This window comes from Neovison vison, chromosome 7 (assembly GCF_020171115.1).
Source record: "Neovison vison isolate M4711 chromosome 7, ASM_NN_V1, whole genome shotgun sequence".
Lineage (NCBI taxonomy): Eukaryota > Metazoa > Chordata > Mammalia > Carnivora > Mustelidae > Neogale > Neogale vison.
Window position 1 is genome coordinate 148,365,061 of NC_058097.1, and position 18,372 is coordinate 148,383,432.

At 53.3% G+C, this 18,372-nt stretch overlaps 1 protein-coding gene across 3 annotated transcripts in view; it reads right to left on the reverse strand.

The window, feature by feature from the left end:
* The window catches only part of SLCO2B1 (solute carrier organic anion transporter family member 2B1), a 43,835-nt gene that overhangs the window by 22,839 nt on the left and 2,624 nt on the right, over window positions 1-18,372 (reverse strand). The window contains exons 2-7 of one of the 3 annotated variants that reach the window (XM_044258526.1): window positions 10,072-10,202; window positions 8,877-9,014; window positions 7,332-7,494; window positions 4,319-4,558; window positions 3,977-4,075; window positions 1,699-1,889 (exon numbers count right to left, since the gene is read on the reverse strand). In XM_044258526.1, the coding sequence (XP_044114461.1) occupies window positions 1,699-1,889; window positions 3,977-4,075; window positions 4,319-4,558; window positions 7,332-7,494; window positions 8,877-9,014; window positions 10,072-10,202 (962 nt within the window). Of the gene's footprint in view, window positions 1-1,698; window positions 1,890-3,976; window positions 4,076-4,318; window positions 4,559-7,331; window positions 7,495-8,876; window positions 9,015-10,071; window positions 10,203-18,372 lie in introns of those variants that run through there. The other 2 variants (XM_044258527.1, XM_044258528.1) reach the window with 2 other exon arrangements.

Sequence of the window (18,372 nt, forward strand, 5' to 3'; positions counted from 1 at the left end):
GAAATGACAACAAACTCTTAAATCCCTTGCAATTTCCTGGGTGAGAGGAATATCCTTTGTTCTAATGAGATGACTCTCGGTGGGATCTTGGAAGGGAAATGGTCACCAGAAAGAAGACACTCCCCTGCTCCACCCCCAATTCTCTAGAGGGGGAGAAGGGCTGGGAATGGAATTAAGGATTGAGCATGTCTATGTGGAGAAAGCCCCCCCCCCAAATCCTAATAGTATAGGGTTCAGTGAGCTTCAAGGTTGGTAAACACATCCATATGGCAGGACGGTGACATATCCCAACCCTACAGGGACAGAAGCTCCAGCATTTGGGACCTTCTCAGTCCCCTCCCTATGTGTTTCCTCATCTGGCTATTAATCAATACCCTTAATCAGATCCCTTACTATATAATTAGCAGGTAAACATGAAGTAAGTGTTTTCCTGAGTTCTATGAGCTGTTCTAGCAAAGAATGGAATCCAAGAAAGGGTGGCAAATCAGGAACCCCTGATTTGTATCCAAGTAGGACAAAAATTGTGGATAACCTAGGGACGGGCCTACTACCCACAGCTAAAGTGGGACTGAGCCCTAACTGTGCGATCAGAAGCTATCTCCGGGTAAACAGTGTCAGAGTTGAGGGAAACTGTGGGACACCTAGTGGGTGACACATATTCTCAGCCGGCCTGAGAATCACCCCACACACATGGTCACAGAAGTGTTGTATGTGGGTCCTCGGGAAAAGAGAAAATCGAACATGCAAATTTTCAGAATGTAATGAGATGTGTGTGAATGCTAAAGAAAATTCGATAAAGTCAACACCAATGATGCATTGAACTTCTATAAACCCTTCCTATTTTGTCATTTTATTGTGTACTTTGGAGCCAATCGATTGTTTTAAAGGGCTCCGGAAAATTGGAGGGACCTACCCCCAATCTTCTCTCCTGCCCAGCAGATCTCTGAGGAAAGACCGCCCGCCCCTCAGTCAAGCAGGGGGTTTTAGCAAGAGATCCTCAAGCACCTCATAGTTTGTTACTTATCCATCAATCTTAGTCCCCTCTAGGCTGTGCCTGTTTTAAGAGTAGAGGCCACATGCTGAGCTCCGGTGCCGGCCTGACACCTGACCCAGAAGATGCACTTCACACACATTTGTTCTCCTCCCTGCTTCTGAAAGGCTGGATACTTTTCTAAAAGCTGAACCCTTTGTGCACCCTATGGCCACACCTAGAATTCCCCCTTTCCCCTCTCTAGGCTTCCACCGTCCGTCTGTCAGAGCCCAGTTCAAGTCCTGCCCCTTCAGAGAAGTCTTCTCAGACCCTCTACCCATTCTCTACCTCTTCCTCCTCCTCAATATTGCTCCAGCGTGGCATGTGTAGAACTCACAGAAAGTGTGAAGTGATGAGCAGAGAGATAGCATGTTGGTGAGACGGGGGCATGGGCTCAGACAGGCTAGGGTTCTCCCCTCAGTGCTGCCCTCACTGGCCATGTGATCTTGGCTAGGTCCCTTCCCCTGGCCCCTGATCTCCTCAGCTGTGAAAGGTGCAGGACATATTCCCTGTGTGAGGCTGTCGGGGGATGCGATGGAGCCTGGACGGAAAGGCTTTGTAAACTGCTGAGTGCAATGCCCAGGAGGGATGAAGTCTAAGGTTCCAAGGAGGGACTGGTCAGTGGGGGCCGGAGCCTGGACTAGGGTGGATTTGTGGAGGGGACTTACTTTGCTGACAGATGAGGCTGTGGCTTCCAAGACTCTTCGCCGAAAGCGGAGCTCGTGCTTCTCCCTGGGCATCTCCCTAGGGAAGAAGAAGTAGGGCACCGCGGCCAGGGCCACTGCCCCCGCAGAGATGAGGAAGCCTAGCCACCAGGCACCCACCCATCGGGGGTCCTTTGAAGTCAGGCTAATACCACCTGGAAGAGAAGACCAAGGTGATGTTAGGGTCAGGATGGGCTGTCCGTCTTGGCCACCATCCTGGGTCTGGCCTTTGAGACCTGAGGTGGCCTGGGTCGGGAGTCAGGAGACCTGGACTCCAGCTATGGTTTTGCCAGTTATGTCCCATGTGACCTTGGGCAAGGCCTTGATCCTTCCTGGACTCAGCTTTTTCATGACTGGGTCATGATAGCGGTCAAGGCTATGGACTTTGGAAATGCACTGCTGAGTCTGAATTCCATTACTAACATATACTTGGGCAAATTGCTTAACCTCTTTGTTCCTCGGGGTCTTCCTCTGTAAAATACAGACAGAAGTAGTACCTACATCACAGGGTTGTTGTGAGAATCATAGAAATCAATACAGGTAAAGCATATAGAATGTGCTGTACAAATGTCTGTTCTTCTTCCTCCTTTTACTGTTACTGTTATGAGGGTTATTATCATTAAATCAATCGTTAGGACCCTTCTTGTGCTTCTCAGACCTGCATCATTAAAACCACCAAGTGTTTATCAAAAACACCTCAGACCACCTTAAAACTACCATGGGGTGGAGTGGGAAGGTGACCAAAGAGTCTTCCCTTTAACAAGTTCCCCAGGTATAATTAGGACTTGATTATACCAGATGTGCCTTCTGGCTGGAGGGCCCGCTTCTCCCATCAAAGCCCTTACCTCGAGGCTGAGTCGGATACCTCCTGCTTCAATTGCCACAGCATCCACAAACACTTTCTAACCACACCGATGCATAAACACAGCAAGCCCAGGAGTAGGGCTGGTGTCCAGGTGCTTGGGCCTGAGCGCTCCTGGCCAGGGGCCAGAGTACACAGTTGGCACTCAGCAAATGTATCTGTAAAGCTGGGGCTGAAGCTGGCTTTTGTACGAATTCCCTCCTCCGGCTATTATTCCCCCTGCTTCTGTGCCAGTCTGGTGAGTGCGAGCACAGGCATCTCCCCGACTCCCCCGCTTCTCACACACTCATCTGTGCCTGTAACACACCTGATCGCCCACCCCATGAAATCCCCCATAGAGAAAGGGTAGGAAGATTAATCTACAAGAACACAACGGCCCGTGGAGGAGCCACGTCTGCCAGGATGATGTCAACAGAGCCCAAAAACATACCGCCTTCCCTGAAGCAGGGGCGTGTCCAGGAAACCTGAGGAAAGCCAACCAGAGCTGGCACTGGGGGGCTGGGCCCCCGCTTTCTAGAAGGAAGGAAGGTGGGGTGGGGCTATACCTAGTGAGTCTTGTTCAGAACTGCCTAGGAGGCAGCCTGGTGCAAAAGCCAGAGAAGAAGCAGAATCGGCATGTCCATCCATTCGCACGTGTGTCCCCTGAGGTTCCTAGAGCTTGCTGGAAATCTCCAGGACAGAGGGATCCTTGCCTTGTTCCTACAGAGCATCAGAGCTCAGGGACCCTTACCACTCCCCACTCCTGGCTGCCTTCAGACCAAGCTTTGGTCCCACTTCTTGGCCCACCCCTACTACTGCCTGGATCAAAGACTATGGTTCCCTGAGCGGAGCCCTTGGCACAGGTTCCCAAACTCTGAGATGGTCAGAAGTAGAAGGGTCCTGAGAGGTTGCCCAGTACATTTCCCATCTGGGGTTGGCCCAAGCTCACCGAATCCTGCTCCAAAAATTCTCTCCTGCAAGCTTCTCTATTTGACCTGGGTCTTGTTGCTCCTAAAGATGGGAGCTCCCTATAGGCCAAGAACAAGGATCCTGTGTGCCCTGCAGCGTATCCGGAAGCAGGCTGGGGTCAGGGGGAGCTCAGGGACAGGACTGGGCGAAGAGTCATCCTAATAGCAGTGACAAGACAACTGCCTGTCTGGTGGCGGTCTGCCATTTCTCTTCATCTCTCACTGGATTCTGATCGCAGCTTGGGGAGGTGGGCAGGACAGAGAGTGTCTCAAAGATGAAGAAGTTGAGAGTTTAAGAGGCATGACCAAGGTCAGTGGGATGGCTAGGATTTGAACATGACCTCTCTGGCTCAGTGTCTCCTATGAGGCCAGCGGACAGTGAGCTAGCAGCAGTGTGCCTCCCAGGGACGGCTGTGCGCTCTTTGAGGCTCACCTTCTGGCATCCTGTCTATGTCCACATAAAGGCGCAGCATAAGACCGCCCAGCCCATAGGCCATGCCCGGCCCCATCATGGTTACTGCAAACAGGATCCCTGCAACACAAAGCCCGAGTTAGGCTCCCTGGCCCCGGCTTCCCTCTACAGATCAGTGCCTGCCCCATCTCCAGTTGGCAAGAGTGGCCCAACTTCCCCTGAGCAGGCCCAGAAAACTCCAGGGCTTCTCCAGACCTTTCCTGGCCACATGTGGCAGAGGTTGGGAACTCACGCCCAGCCCCTACCTGGTCCTCTCACCCTCTGACCTCTGAGCCTGGCCTTCCCTCCGAGCCCGGTTCTCACCAACGTAGAGAGGTGAATTGCTGTTGTGGGCAAAGTCATCGATGTAGGAGATGCCGAAGGGCTGAATGGGCACCGCGCCCACGCCAAGCAGGGTCTGGGCCGCGAACATTATCCCCACCACAGTCAGGTGCTGGGCTTCCGTGTAGCTTGAGCAGCTGCTGTTGGAGGGGTCTGGGGTAGGGGCTGGGACCGAGGTTGTGGGCTGGCACAGAGAGGCCTCAAAATCCTGTGGCATGTCCACTATGAGATGATAAAAAATATTATGACAAGAGCTGAGACTCTTAACACAGCATGCACTGGACACAAAACACCATTTTAGGTGCTGTGTACATCAACCATGTTCCTCCCTTCCCCCAGCAACCCTAGGGGATTTGCTCCCTCCCCCCAGCAACTCTGTGCTGGGCATAACATTGGGTTATGTTATGCCCATTGCGCAGAAGAGGAAACTGATGCTCAGGCAGCAACTAGCAAAGGCAGAGGCGTGGTTGGAACCCAGGCAGCTTGGCTTCGAGTCCTTGCTCTTAATGTACCCTATGCCACTTTTCTGAGCAGAGGTATGTGGAGGTGCCGTGGCAACTGTGGTTCTCAGGTGGGGTGGGATGTCAAAAGAGACTGAGGTTGAACAGGGCCAAAAAGGACAAACAAGATTTTCCAGAAAGAGAAGGTGGGAGGGGTGCTCCAGGGAGCAGTCAGAGCACATGCAAACCCAAGGGCTTGAGGAGTTCAGCAGGACAGACTCACAGAGCCTGAGGGACAAGGTCAGGGCTAAAGGCAGAGCCAGGCTGGGGAGGGAAGCTGGACTGAAGAAGGCTCTAGGGCCCTTGGCCTTCATTTTGGGTGGGCTCGGGTCAGCTCAGGACACAGACACAGAGTTCAGTGAAGGGGACTTTCTTAATTTAGTACCAGACAGTTTCTCCCTGTAGCTCACCAATATTTGGTGAGCAAACTTAAAGAGACCCTCATGCTATTATTATCCCAACTGTGGGTATAGATGCGGCCTTCTCTCTGCGGCCGATCCAGCCTTTTCTGGGAGCCGGGACACTCAGAAAAGCCATGTGAACCAGGGTCAAGGTCCTGGACCTTCAACTGAGTTGTGTGAGTTGAAACCTGGGAGACCTTGTCAGAGGCCATCAGCCCATCTGGGCCTCAGTTTCCTCACCTCTCAAGAGTCTCCTAGAATGGAAGTTCTACAGAAATTCAGAATTCAGAAGCAGGATAATTTTATGGTTTGGAGCAGGGTTCTGGGACCAAGCTACCTGGACACATCATGGCCCCACGAGCTGTGGACCTTGAGGAGATCCCCCTCTCTCCGAACATCCATCTCCCCATCCATAAAATACGATGCTGCCAACACCTGCTTCAGGCTGTAAACATGGCATGTGTGTACCGCCCACGCACAGAGCCTACTAGACTGACAGACAATGATTGTGATAGGGCTCTGTATCCTTTTCGCTCCCCTGTGATGCCAGGGCCTCGCAGGGGGCCTGGTAGAGAAGAATTAGCAATAAAGAGACTAATTCATGCTGGATGAAGAAGGGGTGAGCAGAAGAGTTGGGGATGCCAAAGCCGGCTGCATGCCTGGAAGTCACCAAGCCTAGTATACTCATCCGAGACAGGCCCAGGCAGGAGAATGGCTGCCCTCCGGCTTTCCTGGGGCACCCATGGCAGAAGGCTCTTGTGTGGCAGAAAGGAGGAGGAAGAACACGTATAACCCTCACAGAAAAAGCTCTGTTGAAGAGAAGACTCTAGACCCAGAAATGTGTTTTTTTCCCCCCAGCATTCCAGTCAGGCTTTTTGACAGCTCTGCACTCGGGGCCTCGATAAGCCCCCTGAGCTGCTCGCCCACACTCTACTCTCCCACTTCCTGGCTGTTGCCCCTGTGGCTCCTGGCACTTGAAACACCCACCTTCTCCTTAACCCCCACCCCACTCGGGGCTCTGCTGGCTCCCTCCGGCTGACTCCCAACGAGCTGGAGTCTCTACCCTGCAGAAAAGCTGCCTGGGCCTCTAACCAGTGCCTCCCTGGGAGCTTCTCGGGGCTGGTCATGCTGCTCCCTCTTTCCGCCCTGGGTCCTGGCACAGAGTGGGAGTGCTGGGGTGTGAGCGAGGGCGGCGATGCTCTCTGAGAGCCCTCTTCCCCTGGGAAGGTTTCCATGCCAGGCTGGTCCCAGTGCTTCCTTTCTCACACAAATGACTCACTGCAAAGGTTTTGCTCACCTCTGTCTCCTCTCCCAGGCTGGAAGCTCCCTGGAGGCAAGACTGAGCTCTCTGAGGGGGTCTGACACTAAGTAGGCTATACTAAGGGTTGCTGGGCAGAGCACTGGATGGATGGATGGATGGATGGATGGATGGATGGTGGATAGATGGATAGATGGACGGGTACATAGATGGGTGACAGAGGGGTGGGTAGCTGGATGGGTGGATGGAATATTGAAGGAATGAAGCTCAGGCTGCTTGGGTTATTCTCTAAGGGACAGGCATCTGCCTGTGCAATAGGCCTTCACCAACATCTCACTAGGCCTCACAACTCCTGTCTAAAATTCTTTCATTTTTTAATTGGTTCATGCACTCATTCATTCTTTCATTAATGTCATGGCTTCTTGTGAGGATTAAAGCACTAATACACATAGAGTACTTAAAAGAGAGGCTGGCACAACATAAGGGGTACGTGGTGCTATTATTATCATTCCACAAACGTTTCCTGAGGACCTACTCCATGCCAGGCTCTCAAGTAGGCTGAGTTGTAAATTCCCCCCACCTCAAAAACACAGTGACACCCAAGCAGGCCCTCACCAAGGGAGGCCCAGAGGGTTATACCCCACTGCCCCCAGAACAACCCCACTCCCCAGGACTGCCAGAAGGACCCGCCCATGCTGGGACCGAGGGAGCGGGGAGGACCCATGGGTGCCCTGGGGAGCCAGGCCCATCCTGACCCAGGGGCCTGGGAAAAGGCCATGGTAGGTGGTAAGGCGGCTCCTGGCATCCGTCTCCAGCCCAGCCCTTCCTGCTCTTACCGGAGCTAGTATGGTCGTAGCGGTATGGCTCGGAGATGAAGTGTGGGAGGCTCATGAGCAGGCCTGCCAGGGCCACAAGGACGGCCCCATAGCCGATCAGTCGGGGCCGGTGTACCCGGCTGCCAAAGTAGCTCACAAACACAATCAGGGCTGTGTTCCCCACCTGCCAAGGGATGAGGGGACCCATTCAAGCAGAGCAGAGTCACCAGAGGCCAGCACTACCCCGGCTTCTCTTGCCAGCCTGGTGCTCCCCTCAATCTAAAGGACTAGCTGACAGAATGAGAATCATCCGGGCCCCTCTAAACACAGAATCTGGGTCCTCTGAAGTGGAGGGGGCCCCACAGCCCCCATTAGGGGGAGAGAAAGGAGGGCAGAGTGCACAAGGCTAGCAGTTCCATTTCATCATGGAAAGCGGGTTGGACCCCACGTTAGAACATGGAAGAGTCAACGGAAGGGTTTTTAAGTGTCTGAGATATGGGGGAGACAAAATCACAAGCCAGAGAACTAAGGCTTTGGAATTTTAAGGCTTAGAATAAAAAACTGAGGCTGTGGGCACTGGAGGGGATTGGAGAGCTCGCAGGGAAGGGACAGTCTCTGCAGCCAGAAGCTGGGGAGCGCTGCCCACCCCATCGCTTCTGGGCTGTTATACTCACCCTGAGCCCCAGGTTCCTTGCTGCTGGAGGGGGCCAGCAACCACAAGAGAGCTGGTAGGAGGACCAACCCTGAGAAGGATAACCACTCTCCATTTTATAGGTGGCACACTGAGGCTCAGAGGTGGGGAGTGACTTCCCCAGGTCCCAGAACTCGGTAATGACATTTCCTTCCCACCTCTGAGATCTGGAGGTGGAGTCTGAGGACTATCCAGGGGTGCTGTGTCGTTGGCAGTCCAGGGGGAGAGAATTGCCTTGAAATTCTCCAGACAGTGGCCTCCTCTGAGGTAGAGAACATCTGGGGTGGGGGGGTGTTGGGGCACAGCTGGACCTTGATCTCTAAATTCCCCCAAAGCAGCTTGTCCAGTCTTCCCTGCTTGGCTGCGGGCCCCAGACTTAGGGTTCCCCAGGCAACTCTGAGGGGACATGCGTGTCATGCTATCACTCCCTCCCCCGGCCACCCACTCGTTCCAAATTTCTGCCTTCGATCTCATTTAAATCTATCACACTACTATTGAAGTGACTTCCTCTGACTCCTTCACGGGACAGGCAATAGCCAGGTAAAGGAGTCAAAGGGAGAGTGGGCAGTATGGGAATTCTGCCTACCTCTACAATACCCCCCACCCCAACCTCTAGAGTGTCCCCAAGGGCAGGACCGCCCTTGCTGTGACGTTACAAGGAGGCAGAGGTTGTTTTCTCTACCAGGACATGATGAAGGAGCTGGAGATTTGGGGAAGGAGATTTGGAGATTTGGGGAAGGAGCTGTGGTGAGGTTGCCTGTGGACACCGGGACGGGAAGGGTTTCTGTCAGGCTAGTGAGAGGGGGGGTGAGGAGGTGGGGGCAAGAGTCTCCCTCAATCCTTCTCCCTCCTAGTGGCTGCACCAGGGCCAGTACCTCGTTGAAGGCAGCCAGCAGCCCTGAGGTCTGACTGGAGAGGCCAAAGCGCTTCTCCACAGTGGAGATGGAACTCTTGAGGTAGCCGGAGATCATGAGCTGGGCCAGCTGCAGCAGGCTGTGGCACAGGACGAAGAACTGCCAGGGGAGCCATGGCGGGAACAGCCGGCCAGCCAGCCGGGGGTGGGTGGTGGGCAGGGAGATAGGTGGGGATTCGGTCAGAGGGGGTGGTCATTGGGAGACAGAGATGGAGTTGGGGAAAGGGAGGAGCAAGGAATAGAGATAGGGAAACAGAATCAGCGGAGACAGACACACAGGAGAGAGAAAAAGAAAGAGTTACTAGAGTGGCCATTGGCTTCTCACACGGGCCTAAAAACTACACAAACTGTCCTGGGTACATTCAGGGGTCTTGGTGCCACCTGAGACCCACATGACTGAGAGTAGAGTCTTTCTGGGGCCACTCTGACCCTCACAGCTCCCCTGGGCTGGACTGCACCTTCCTCCCTGTTCCACCACCCTGCCCCTTTCTCCAGGAAGCTCTTCCAGATCCTTCTCCACCCCAGCCCACCCACTCCTCTCCTACAGTTCCCTTGGGAGATGACTTTCATACCCTGAATCCTCAAGCCACCCACCCCACCTAGCCCCACCCAAACATCCGGGCCTCCCTTCTGATGAGCTGGCAGAATTCCCAGGAGAAGAAAAACTAACTTCAAAGAAGGGTGTTTATGCCAGAGCTTAAAAATGTTCACTCTGTTCTTCTGACTTGGTTTCCTCTTGTATACAACAAGGACCCTGTCCCTACCCCTCAGGGCTACTGTGAGAATCAAACAAGACAGGTCCTGGCACCCAGAGGATGCCTGGAGGTTTAGGGCTACCTCTGGAGGAGCCAGAACTCCCCCAAATTCATACAGATTCAGGATCCCTGGGGTCCTTCTCTTTCTCTCTAGAACAATGGGGGATGGGGAGCATGGTCCCCCACTGCCCACAGAGTAACCCTTCTTTCTTCTCTGGAAGGAGGGAATGTGTGCCCCAAACCCAACTAAATGCTTTCGTAGGTTATCTCTTGGATTCTCGTGGCCACCCATCCTACAGATGAGGAAACTGAGGCTCAGAGAAAAGCAGCAGCTTGCTTAGAGTTACAAAGCCTTCCCTGTAGGTCAGGACAGCCCTATTCCCAGCAGGCCCTGAGTGATACCTTGATGCTGTAGAACATGCTTCGCCTCAAGTCCTGAGGGTTTGGGCTGGCTTTACCTCCAGGTGTGTCTTCTGCAACCATCATGGCCTTGGCATCCTTGCCTGGCATCTGGGGCTCCTCACCCACCGGACCTGTGAGACAGACATCCAGGAGGTGAGAGTGGTGATGGAATCCCAGAGAATGGTCCTGCCTCAGGTCACCCACGGTGCTCCAGGGGTTGGTGGCAATCTGAAAGTCTGAGCACCCCCAGCCTTCCTGAGGCCCAGTGATGGGAGGGCCCTTCCTAAGGGCTCTATGTGCCAATGCTAGCCAGATCCCAGCTGGGACCTCCTGTCTCACACCGTCATTCCATTCCCAGTATTAACCTTCCTTCTAGGGAGAAGCTGCCGGCCACACTCCATACGCTTCAAGCAGGGACTCCGGCAGTAAGGATGAGCGGCCTAGCCCCTCTTGGGCCTGTAGCTGCGAGACATTCAGTGCCTGGAGACTGAGTCTGGCTGTGGGTCTGTCTGGCTCAGGGTAGGATCTCAGATTTAGGGTCAGTGCAGGGTCAAGACTTGTTCTACAGTCAGGGCATAAAGAATTTTCCTGGGAGTCATTCAGAACAGATAGCAATGACCCCACAGGGGACTACCCCTCGTGTAATCCCAGAGCTACCTATCAAACCATGTTGCTGGTTGGCGCAGAAATGATCCTCAGAGACATCCCACTTAACCACCTCCCTCACTCTGGACAAACTGAGTTCCCCAAGTGTGGCGATGACTCAGGAGGCAGAACTGTGGTTAGAACCTGGATCCTGGGCCCCGTTAGGCATGTCTGGGTTCCTCCATGGAAACCATGCCTGTATCCCACTCACCGCAGGGAGAGGACAGCTGAACCCCTTCAGGGGCATCTCCTAGGGTCTTCTGATGTTTCATCTCAGTGAGATCTCAGTGAGGAGCTCCTAAATCTGGCCTTGGGAGACTCCACCCTTCCACTTACATGGAAAACGACCCCTTAGGCCTTCCTCCCCTCCTGGGGCCCTGGCTTCCCGCGGAAACCTCCCCCATTGTTTCACACACTTCTTAACCTGGCAGGAGTTTCCCTTCATTCAACAAGCTCCTTCTGGAGCATGGAACCGGATGCAAGGACACCCCTGACCCAGGCAGGGACGTGGGGACTCTCCATCTCCAGAACCCAAACTCAGGGAGGGGCCACAGAGGCCTGGAACTGCCACAGTGAAGGCTCTGTGCTCCTCAAACGAGGTACCTGGAAGCCTAAGGAATTTTTTTCAGTTGAGGTATAATTCATAGGCCATAAACCTCACCCTTTTAAAGCATACAGTTGTGTGGGTCGGGGCATATGAAAAAGGGCATACCTCATCACCACTCATTCCAGAACATTTTCCACCATCCCTGTAAGGAACTCCATACCCCTCAGGAGTCCTCCCTCTCCCCAGCTCCTGGCTTTCCAGCTTTGCCTATTCTGGATATTTCATATAAATTCATATAGGCAAAATAGTCCAATGTGTAATTTTTTGTCTCGCTGCTTTCACGTAGCACACTGTTACAGTGTACCTCCGTACGTCATTCCTTTTTATGGCTGGATAAGTCCCTTTGTACAGACATACATCACATTTGGTTTATGTTTCAGGTATGGCGAACATTCAGAAGTTGTACACATTTTTGTGTCACCGTATGTTTTCAGTTCTCTTGGGTATGTAGCCAGGAGGGGAATTCCTGGGTCATGGGGGAACTCTGTTCAACTTTTTCAGAAACTTCCTAACTGTTTTCCAAAGTGATCTGGCTATCTTCGGCTCCCACCAGCATGATCTGATGGGCCTAATCTCTCCACTTCCTTGTGATACTTAGTACTGTGTCTCTTTGATTCTAGCCACCCCGCTGGGTATAAAGAGATATCTCATGTGGTTTTGATTAGCATTTCCCTAATGACTAATGATGTTAGGCATCTTTTGGTGTACTTATTGGCCATTTGTTTATCTTCTTTGGAGAAATGTCTATTTGATTTGAAGATCTTAAGGAATTTGACTGAAGAAATGGGAGTGTGTGTGTGTGTGTGTGTGTGGCGGGGGAGGAGTGCCTTGGGGGAGGGGCATAAGGATTCAGGGGAAATGAGGAGATACTGAAACCAAAGGGACACCTGTCAGGGAGAAGATAAAGGGTTGGCCTAGGGAGGGGATGGGTTCTGCAGAGGTCACTTAGAAAGATAAGGAGGTGAGGGGGAGCGCGAGCGAACTCTCCCAGAAGGGACTGATGGGACCACTTCTAAGCTCTGGTTTCACTCACCAGCGCAGATGGGTCAATTCCTAGAGCAATTCCTGTTATACGCTCTAACGCAGCTAAGCCTTCACATGCATGCTCTCCTTGTTCCCGAAGCTTCCCCACCGCTCTGGGCCTTGGAGTTTTCATTATCTCTATGCATCTGATGAGCACACTGAGGCTCTGAGGTAACTAGCTCTGCTGGTTAACGTTGGTGAAGCTGTTAACCTCAACATCACTCCATGCTCCTTGTACAGGTTTGACAAGGGGAAGAAGCACAGTGTTCTTCTCCACCATGGTCCAACCAAACCTAACTGGGCTAGCTGAAAGCTGGCAGCACCCACCCACCAAGGAGCCAGCAGGAGGCCGGGCTCTGAAAGAAGTCCAGGATATGGAGAAGGGAAGGGGACAGAAGATCAGCAGACAGACTTAGAATCGCCTTCAAATGAAGGAGGGAAGCCATGGCCCCTGGGATCAGTCTGTGCACTGGGTAGTCAGTTGGTCACTGAATGGGGTTGGTCAGGCCGGTAGCCAGGTCTCTTTAAGCTCTTCTGGTGGACCGAGGCCTCCAAGAAGGCTGGCAACAAACAGTGTGACTCTCTAAGTAAGGGCAAAGCTCCCTTCAGAAGGAGCGTCCTGAGTCCAGTAAAGTATGTTCTTCTTGTGTGACATCTCTGAGGGCTTTCCCATCCTGTGAAGATTTTGTCAGGGGTCACCCTGACAGGAGACAGGGTTGCTGTGGGGGTGAACTTGGACTGGGCCTGGGGGCGGCCTGTAGGAATGATTCAACCCCAGTCAAGCCTCCCTCCTGTCCTTCCCTCCCCACCCTAAAGGATGAGCCTTAGAACAAACTTCCAATCCTCAGCAAATATTTACCTTACTTCCCCACTCTGAATCATCACCAAAGCTTTGAGAAGTGGTCTTATCCCTGCTCACAGTAAATAGACATTGTCTTCCTAACAGGTTCTGTCAGTAATGTGTGGGGAGGCAGCCCAAACACGAGTAGCAGCTGCGTGGTAAATGTTTATTCCCCATCAGGCAGCCAGGCTTTCTGTCAGCTGTCTGTCCTGGCACAAGCGCCCCACTGGCTTCCATGCTTGTTTTGCGACTGCAAGGACCACATTTGGAACTCGAGAATCCAGAGAAAGTTCAACCCTAGAGGGCTGAGAAGGTGGGAGGCTGGGAGACCCAGCTCTCTGGCTCAGGAGACACTTCCCTACAGGAAGTGTCTTGGAGGAGTTTGTTCTGGGGGCTTGTCTGAGGAGCTCCCACAGACCAGCAACACTATGTGCTGGGCTGGGCTGGGCTGGGCTGGGCTGGGCTGAGCTGGGCTGGGCTCAGCTCACTCACCCACCCTCCTAGCACCGCTTAAAGGTAGCTGCTGTGATTCCATGGTACAGAGGAGGAAACTGAGACACAGAGAGAGGAAGCAACATACCCAGGGTCCTGGGGCTGGTAAATGGCAAAACCTGGACTGGAATTCAGATCTGCCTGACTCTTGGGCCCCCAAGAGCAACCACAAGAAGGTTGGCTGCAAAGAAGGCCTTAGAACAAATGAAACATAATCCCTATGTAGACATTTCTTATTCCAGCCTGGCTTCCTTTCTGTCATTTGTCAAAGGTGGTTTTATGGCAAGAGCCTGCCCTTCTACTAGCTTCTTGAAGGAGTCAGCCATTCGCTGGTAAGTTAACACCCTCTTCTAATGGGCTCAGAGAGTGTTGTCAGGGCAAGGCTGGAGAGACAAATGAGGCAGGAACGACATGTGGGGACCTGAGTCCAATACTCCAGGGGACCTGAGCGTGGTGGGAGTTCAGGACTCATAACCAAAGCCCAGTTTTGAACTTTCAGAAGGGACCTGCTGGGAAATGCCAAGAGAGCCTGTGAGGATTCTCACATCCTGAGAACCGAGGAGGGACAAGATAAGGGCACTTTCTCTCCATAACATTCCAGCCTGTCTCCAGCAGAGAGGGCAAAATGGAAGATCACAGAGATGCTGTATGGCCTTGGGCCAGCAATTAGACTTCTTTGAGCCTCAGCCTTGAGAATACTAAGCCTTGCCTCTCAAGCCTGTGGGAGGGTCACACAGGATAATGTCCTTTGTCAATATCAGGAAATCCCGCAAGTGGCAGTTTCGTCAGCCTTTGCTCCAAACTCACCAGGAAATCTATTTCCAGGTGTGGCCACCAAGCCCCAGAAAAAAACGATACTCCTTCCTGTGGGACACTCAGCCCCGGCATCACTCAGTCACCTCCTCCTGATCCCTGAAGCAACACAGACCGCTCTACAGCCCTCCCTCAGCCATTTCTCGTCCTCTCCCAACTCCCACCCCATCCCACCAGCTGCATTCCAAGGTCCCTTTTTTTTTCTTCTAATAACTTCCCTGTATGAGAGAATGAAAGGCCTCTCCCCCACACCCTTTGCCAAGGCCATCACAAGAACTAGGAGGGATAGAATATAAGGCAGAGGTTACAATGGAGAGGCCCCGGTCAGTGGCCTCATAGGCAGTTATGTGGGCTGCACAGCCCAAAGTGAATGGAGTTGGAGTTGTACAGTGCGTGGAAGCCCTGCCTGGTGGTGCATCTGGCTTCTAGATGTTTTTGGGGGGGGGGGGCTTGCGCAATGCTTGCTGAGTGTTTTGAAGTTAGTGGCCAGCAATTAAAAACAGGAAATTTCACATAAAACTCCAGATTTTTGCTTTTTCCTGAAAGATGAGCAGATCTGGCAATCCTGGGCCCACATTCTCATACAGCAGCACCCAGCTGGCCCAAGATGCTGGGCCTACACGTGGCAAGTTGCCCCATTGGAGTCTCTCTTGAGGGGGTTTGCCTGCCTGGTGTGTTTTCAGGGACCCTCTTCATCGGCCGGTGACTTCACAGCCACACTGGGATGGGGCGTCCCCTGGACAGGAAGCCAGGGCTGGGTTAAGCCTTTGAGGGGTGAATAAACAGGGTCATAGAGGACCCTGACTTGCCCAGGGGCTTTACATAAACTGGTCTCTGCTGGTTCTAGAAGTAACAGTGAAGATTCATCCCGCACATCCTGACAGCTCTCTGAGGCAGGCTGCTGGGGACACAGAGGCCAGCAGGCCCCGTCCTTGCCCTCAAGGAGCTCCCAGTGTCAGGGAGTGGGAGTGGTGGGGAGGGGAAGCAGACATCAAACACAGAATCCCAGTGACCTGAGCGCACTGATGTAACACAAGGAATTTCAAGACTACAAAAACACAGCAGAGGCCCTAGCCTAGATTGCAAGGTTCTGGAAGTCTTCCTAAAGGAAGAAACAACAGAGAAAAAGACAGACAAATCAAAGTACAAAAACTGCTCAGGGAACGAATGGTCTGGCAAGGCTGGAGCACTAGGGCTGCGGTAGGGGTGCAGTGGGGGGGACTGGGGCTGGAGCGGTTGGAGGAGCCAGGCTACAATGAGCCGGAATGCCAGGTAGAAGGGCTGGGCTTTGTTCTGAGCCCAGGGATGAGGTCTGATTTGACCGCCTGGACAGACCTCGTGCCTGTAGGTTGAGAGTGGAAGAGTCAAGCAATGAGCAGGAGCCAGGGAGAAGGCAAGAGTGGGGTCCAGAGTGGCGAGGGACCATGGGTCCTGGGTTAGGCAGTGGCTGTGGGAAAGGAGAGTGACAAGCTGAGGTATCACAGTGGGAAGGTAGGACTTGGTGGAAGATCAGATGTGGGGAGTGAAGGAAGCCGAGGAGTCCTGGGGGCAGGGATGGAGGGGAGAGAGGAGCAGCCCAGGAGGAGCAGCTCTGCCTCTGGGCCTGCCATGGTTGAGGGCTGGGACTGCAAAGGTGTGGTGAATCCAGCCTTGACCATGGTGAGTTTGGGGTGGCAGGCTGGGGTGGGGCGTGTGCACCAAGGGAGAGATATTTAGGAGGCTGTGGGCTCTAGGAGAGCCCAGGAGAGGATACGGGCTGGAGCCAGATCTCTGGCTGTCTGGAGACAAGAGCAGAAAGAAGGTAACAGAAGCCACAAGTGGGCAGGCAACTTGCCCAGCGAGAGTGAGACGCCTCTGCCATGTGTCCCATCTGAAGAAAACAGAGCAAAAAGAGGAACCTAACCGGGAACCATGTTCAGGTGCCAAGGTTGGGGGAGGGGACAGTGTCACAGAGGTGCCAAGATGTTTTTGGAAAAACTACCAGCTTCCAGCACGGATACACCCAGAGCCCGAGCCTGGGAAGGGAAATATTCCCAGCAGCAGATATTGGGTAATCCGCCCCTCATAACAAATGACAGATACTTCTCCAGAGGTGCTGGAATAGAAGGAAGCCTATGTGGCCAACCCCTTCCTTGAGCCCTTCCAAGATTGCTCTGTATGCCCTCAGCTTGCAGTTTCCCTCACTATTTACGTCCCTTGATGAAGCAGTGAGCTCCTCAGGGCAGTACCTGTCCCATCCTGTGTCCTGATGGACCATGTCCCTGCTGAAATCCTCTGGATTAGAAGACTTTGGATTTAAATATTTGCTTTGCCCCATTGGAGCTGTGTGACCTTGGGCAGCGTCGTTAGCCAGTGTCAGTTTCAGCTTCTCTGGGAGCGAGGGAAGAGAGCCCATGTCATGGAGGTTTGTAGGATTGCAGGAAAATGTCATGCTGGGTGCACTGCCATCTTCAACAGCAGTGACCCCCTCTGCACCATGTGAAAACAGACATCTCAGCCTCAAAAGGTCAAGGCCCCTGGGAACCGCACCTGTCTCATCTACCCACCCCTAGCAAACAGTATTCTCAGGCTCTGTAGATGCTTGCCATTCCCCAAATTCATCCTATGCTTTTCATCCCTCTGCCTTTGCACACGCTTCACCCTGGGTCTGGATTGTCCTTCCTCCCCAGCAAACCATTTCTCATCTTGCAAGGCCTGGTCCAGGTTAAGTTGAACCGAGCTAAGCTGAGGGAGAAGACAGGGCTGGAGCATGGGAATGTGGGAGGAGGGGTCCAGGTTGGGGTTGGGGAGGAGTGGGAGCCCTGGAGGCACAATGGGCTTGGCTGTCATCTTTGGGAAATTCCTCCTCCCAGGGCTTTGGGTGGTCTGTTGGGATGACAATAGCAGGCTTGAGGTCCAGCTTTTATAGGCCTCCCAGCTGTTGCTTCTTGAGGGAGATAGTGCAGGGTGGGGGAGGAGGCCAAGCACTTTCTGGTGGTTTCCAAGCTGGGTCAGGCACCCTGTGCTGGGACTTTCTGTTCCCAGTTCCAGGCCTGGCTATCGCATCTAGACCCAAGATGACCTTAAAAATAGTGAGGAGGGCCTTGGGGGAAGGGTGAGCCTGGAGCCCACAGGGAATTCAGGTCAGTCTCCTTCTGCCTAGAACATGGAGCCTGAGGCTCAGAGAGTGGCCATTGGCTTTGGCCATGCCACCTCCCCTGATCATGAGCCCCAGCTCCTCTCTCTGTGCTTACGTTTACTCTCTGGGGCCCTATTATAGCCAACCTTACTCCATATCATGAGTCTCCAGTCCTCTTTCCAAACAGGTTGGAGGGAAGGAAGGAATGTCATGCGGGGAGGCATGGAGTGGAGGGAGGACAGCTTAGACACTGAGACTTTCCCAAATCCTTGCATTTGCCAAGCCTGTGCTGAGTGAGATCTGGGGCCCCAGGAATGGATCAAATCTGGCCCCACCACTAGGGATCTCCGGGTCTGGTGAGGCAGCCATTGTTCTCCATCCTTTCAAGCATGAAGGCTTGGGGCTCTGGGCTGCAACCCCTGAAGGATGGCAGGGACCAAACTTCTTTACTTTTTCCTGACCCCCAATGCAGCTGAAGTTCAAGCTGACATGCTGGAGATAGCCAAGCCCCCTTAACACTGATGGGGAGATCTGACCCTTCCTCTACAGAGAGCTTTGCTGCACTGCTCCTTCCAGAGACAGAAGACTGAGCCTTTCAGGAAGAGACCAGATGACCACCTCAGCTCTCCATCCACCACACAGAGAAAGTGAGTCCCAGGAAGGGACAAATGCAGATGGGGCGTTGAATGCCTGGCCCCTGACTGTAGGGTCCAGGCAAGCTTCCCATCTGGTTCACAGCTGCCTGAGCTCTGGCCTAAGAGG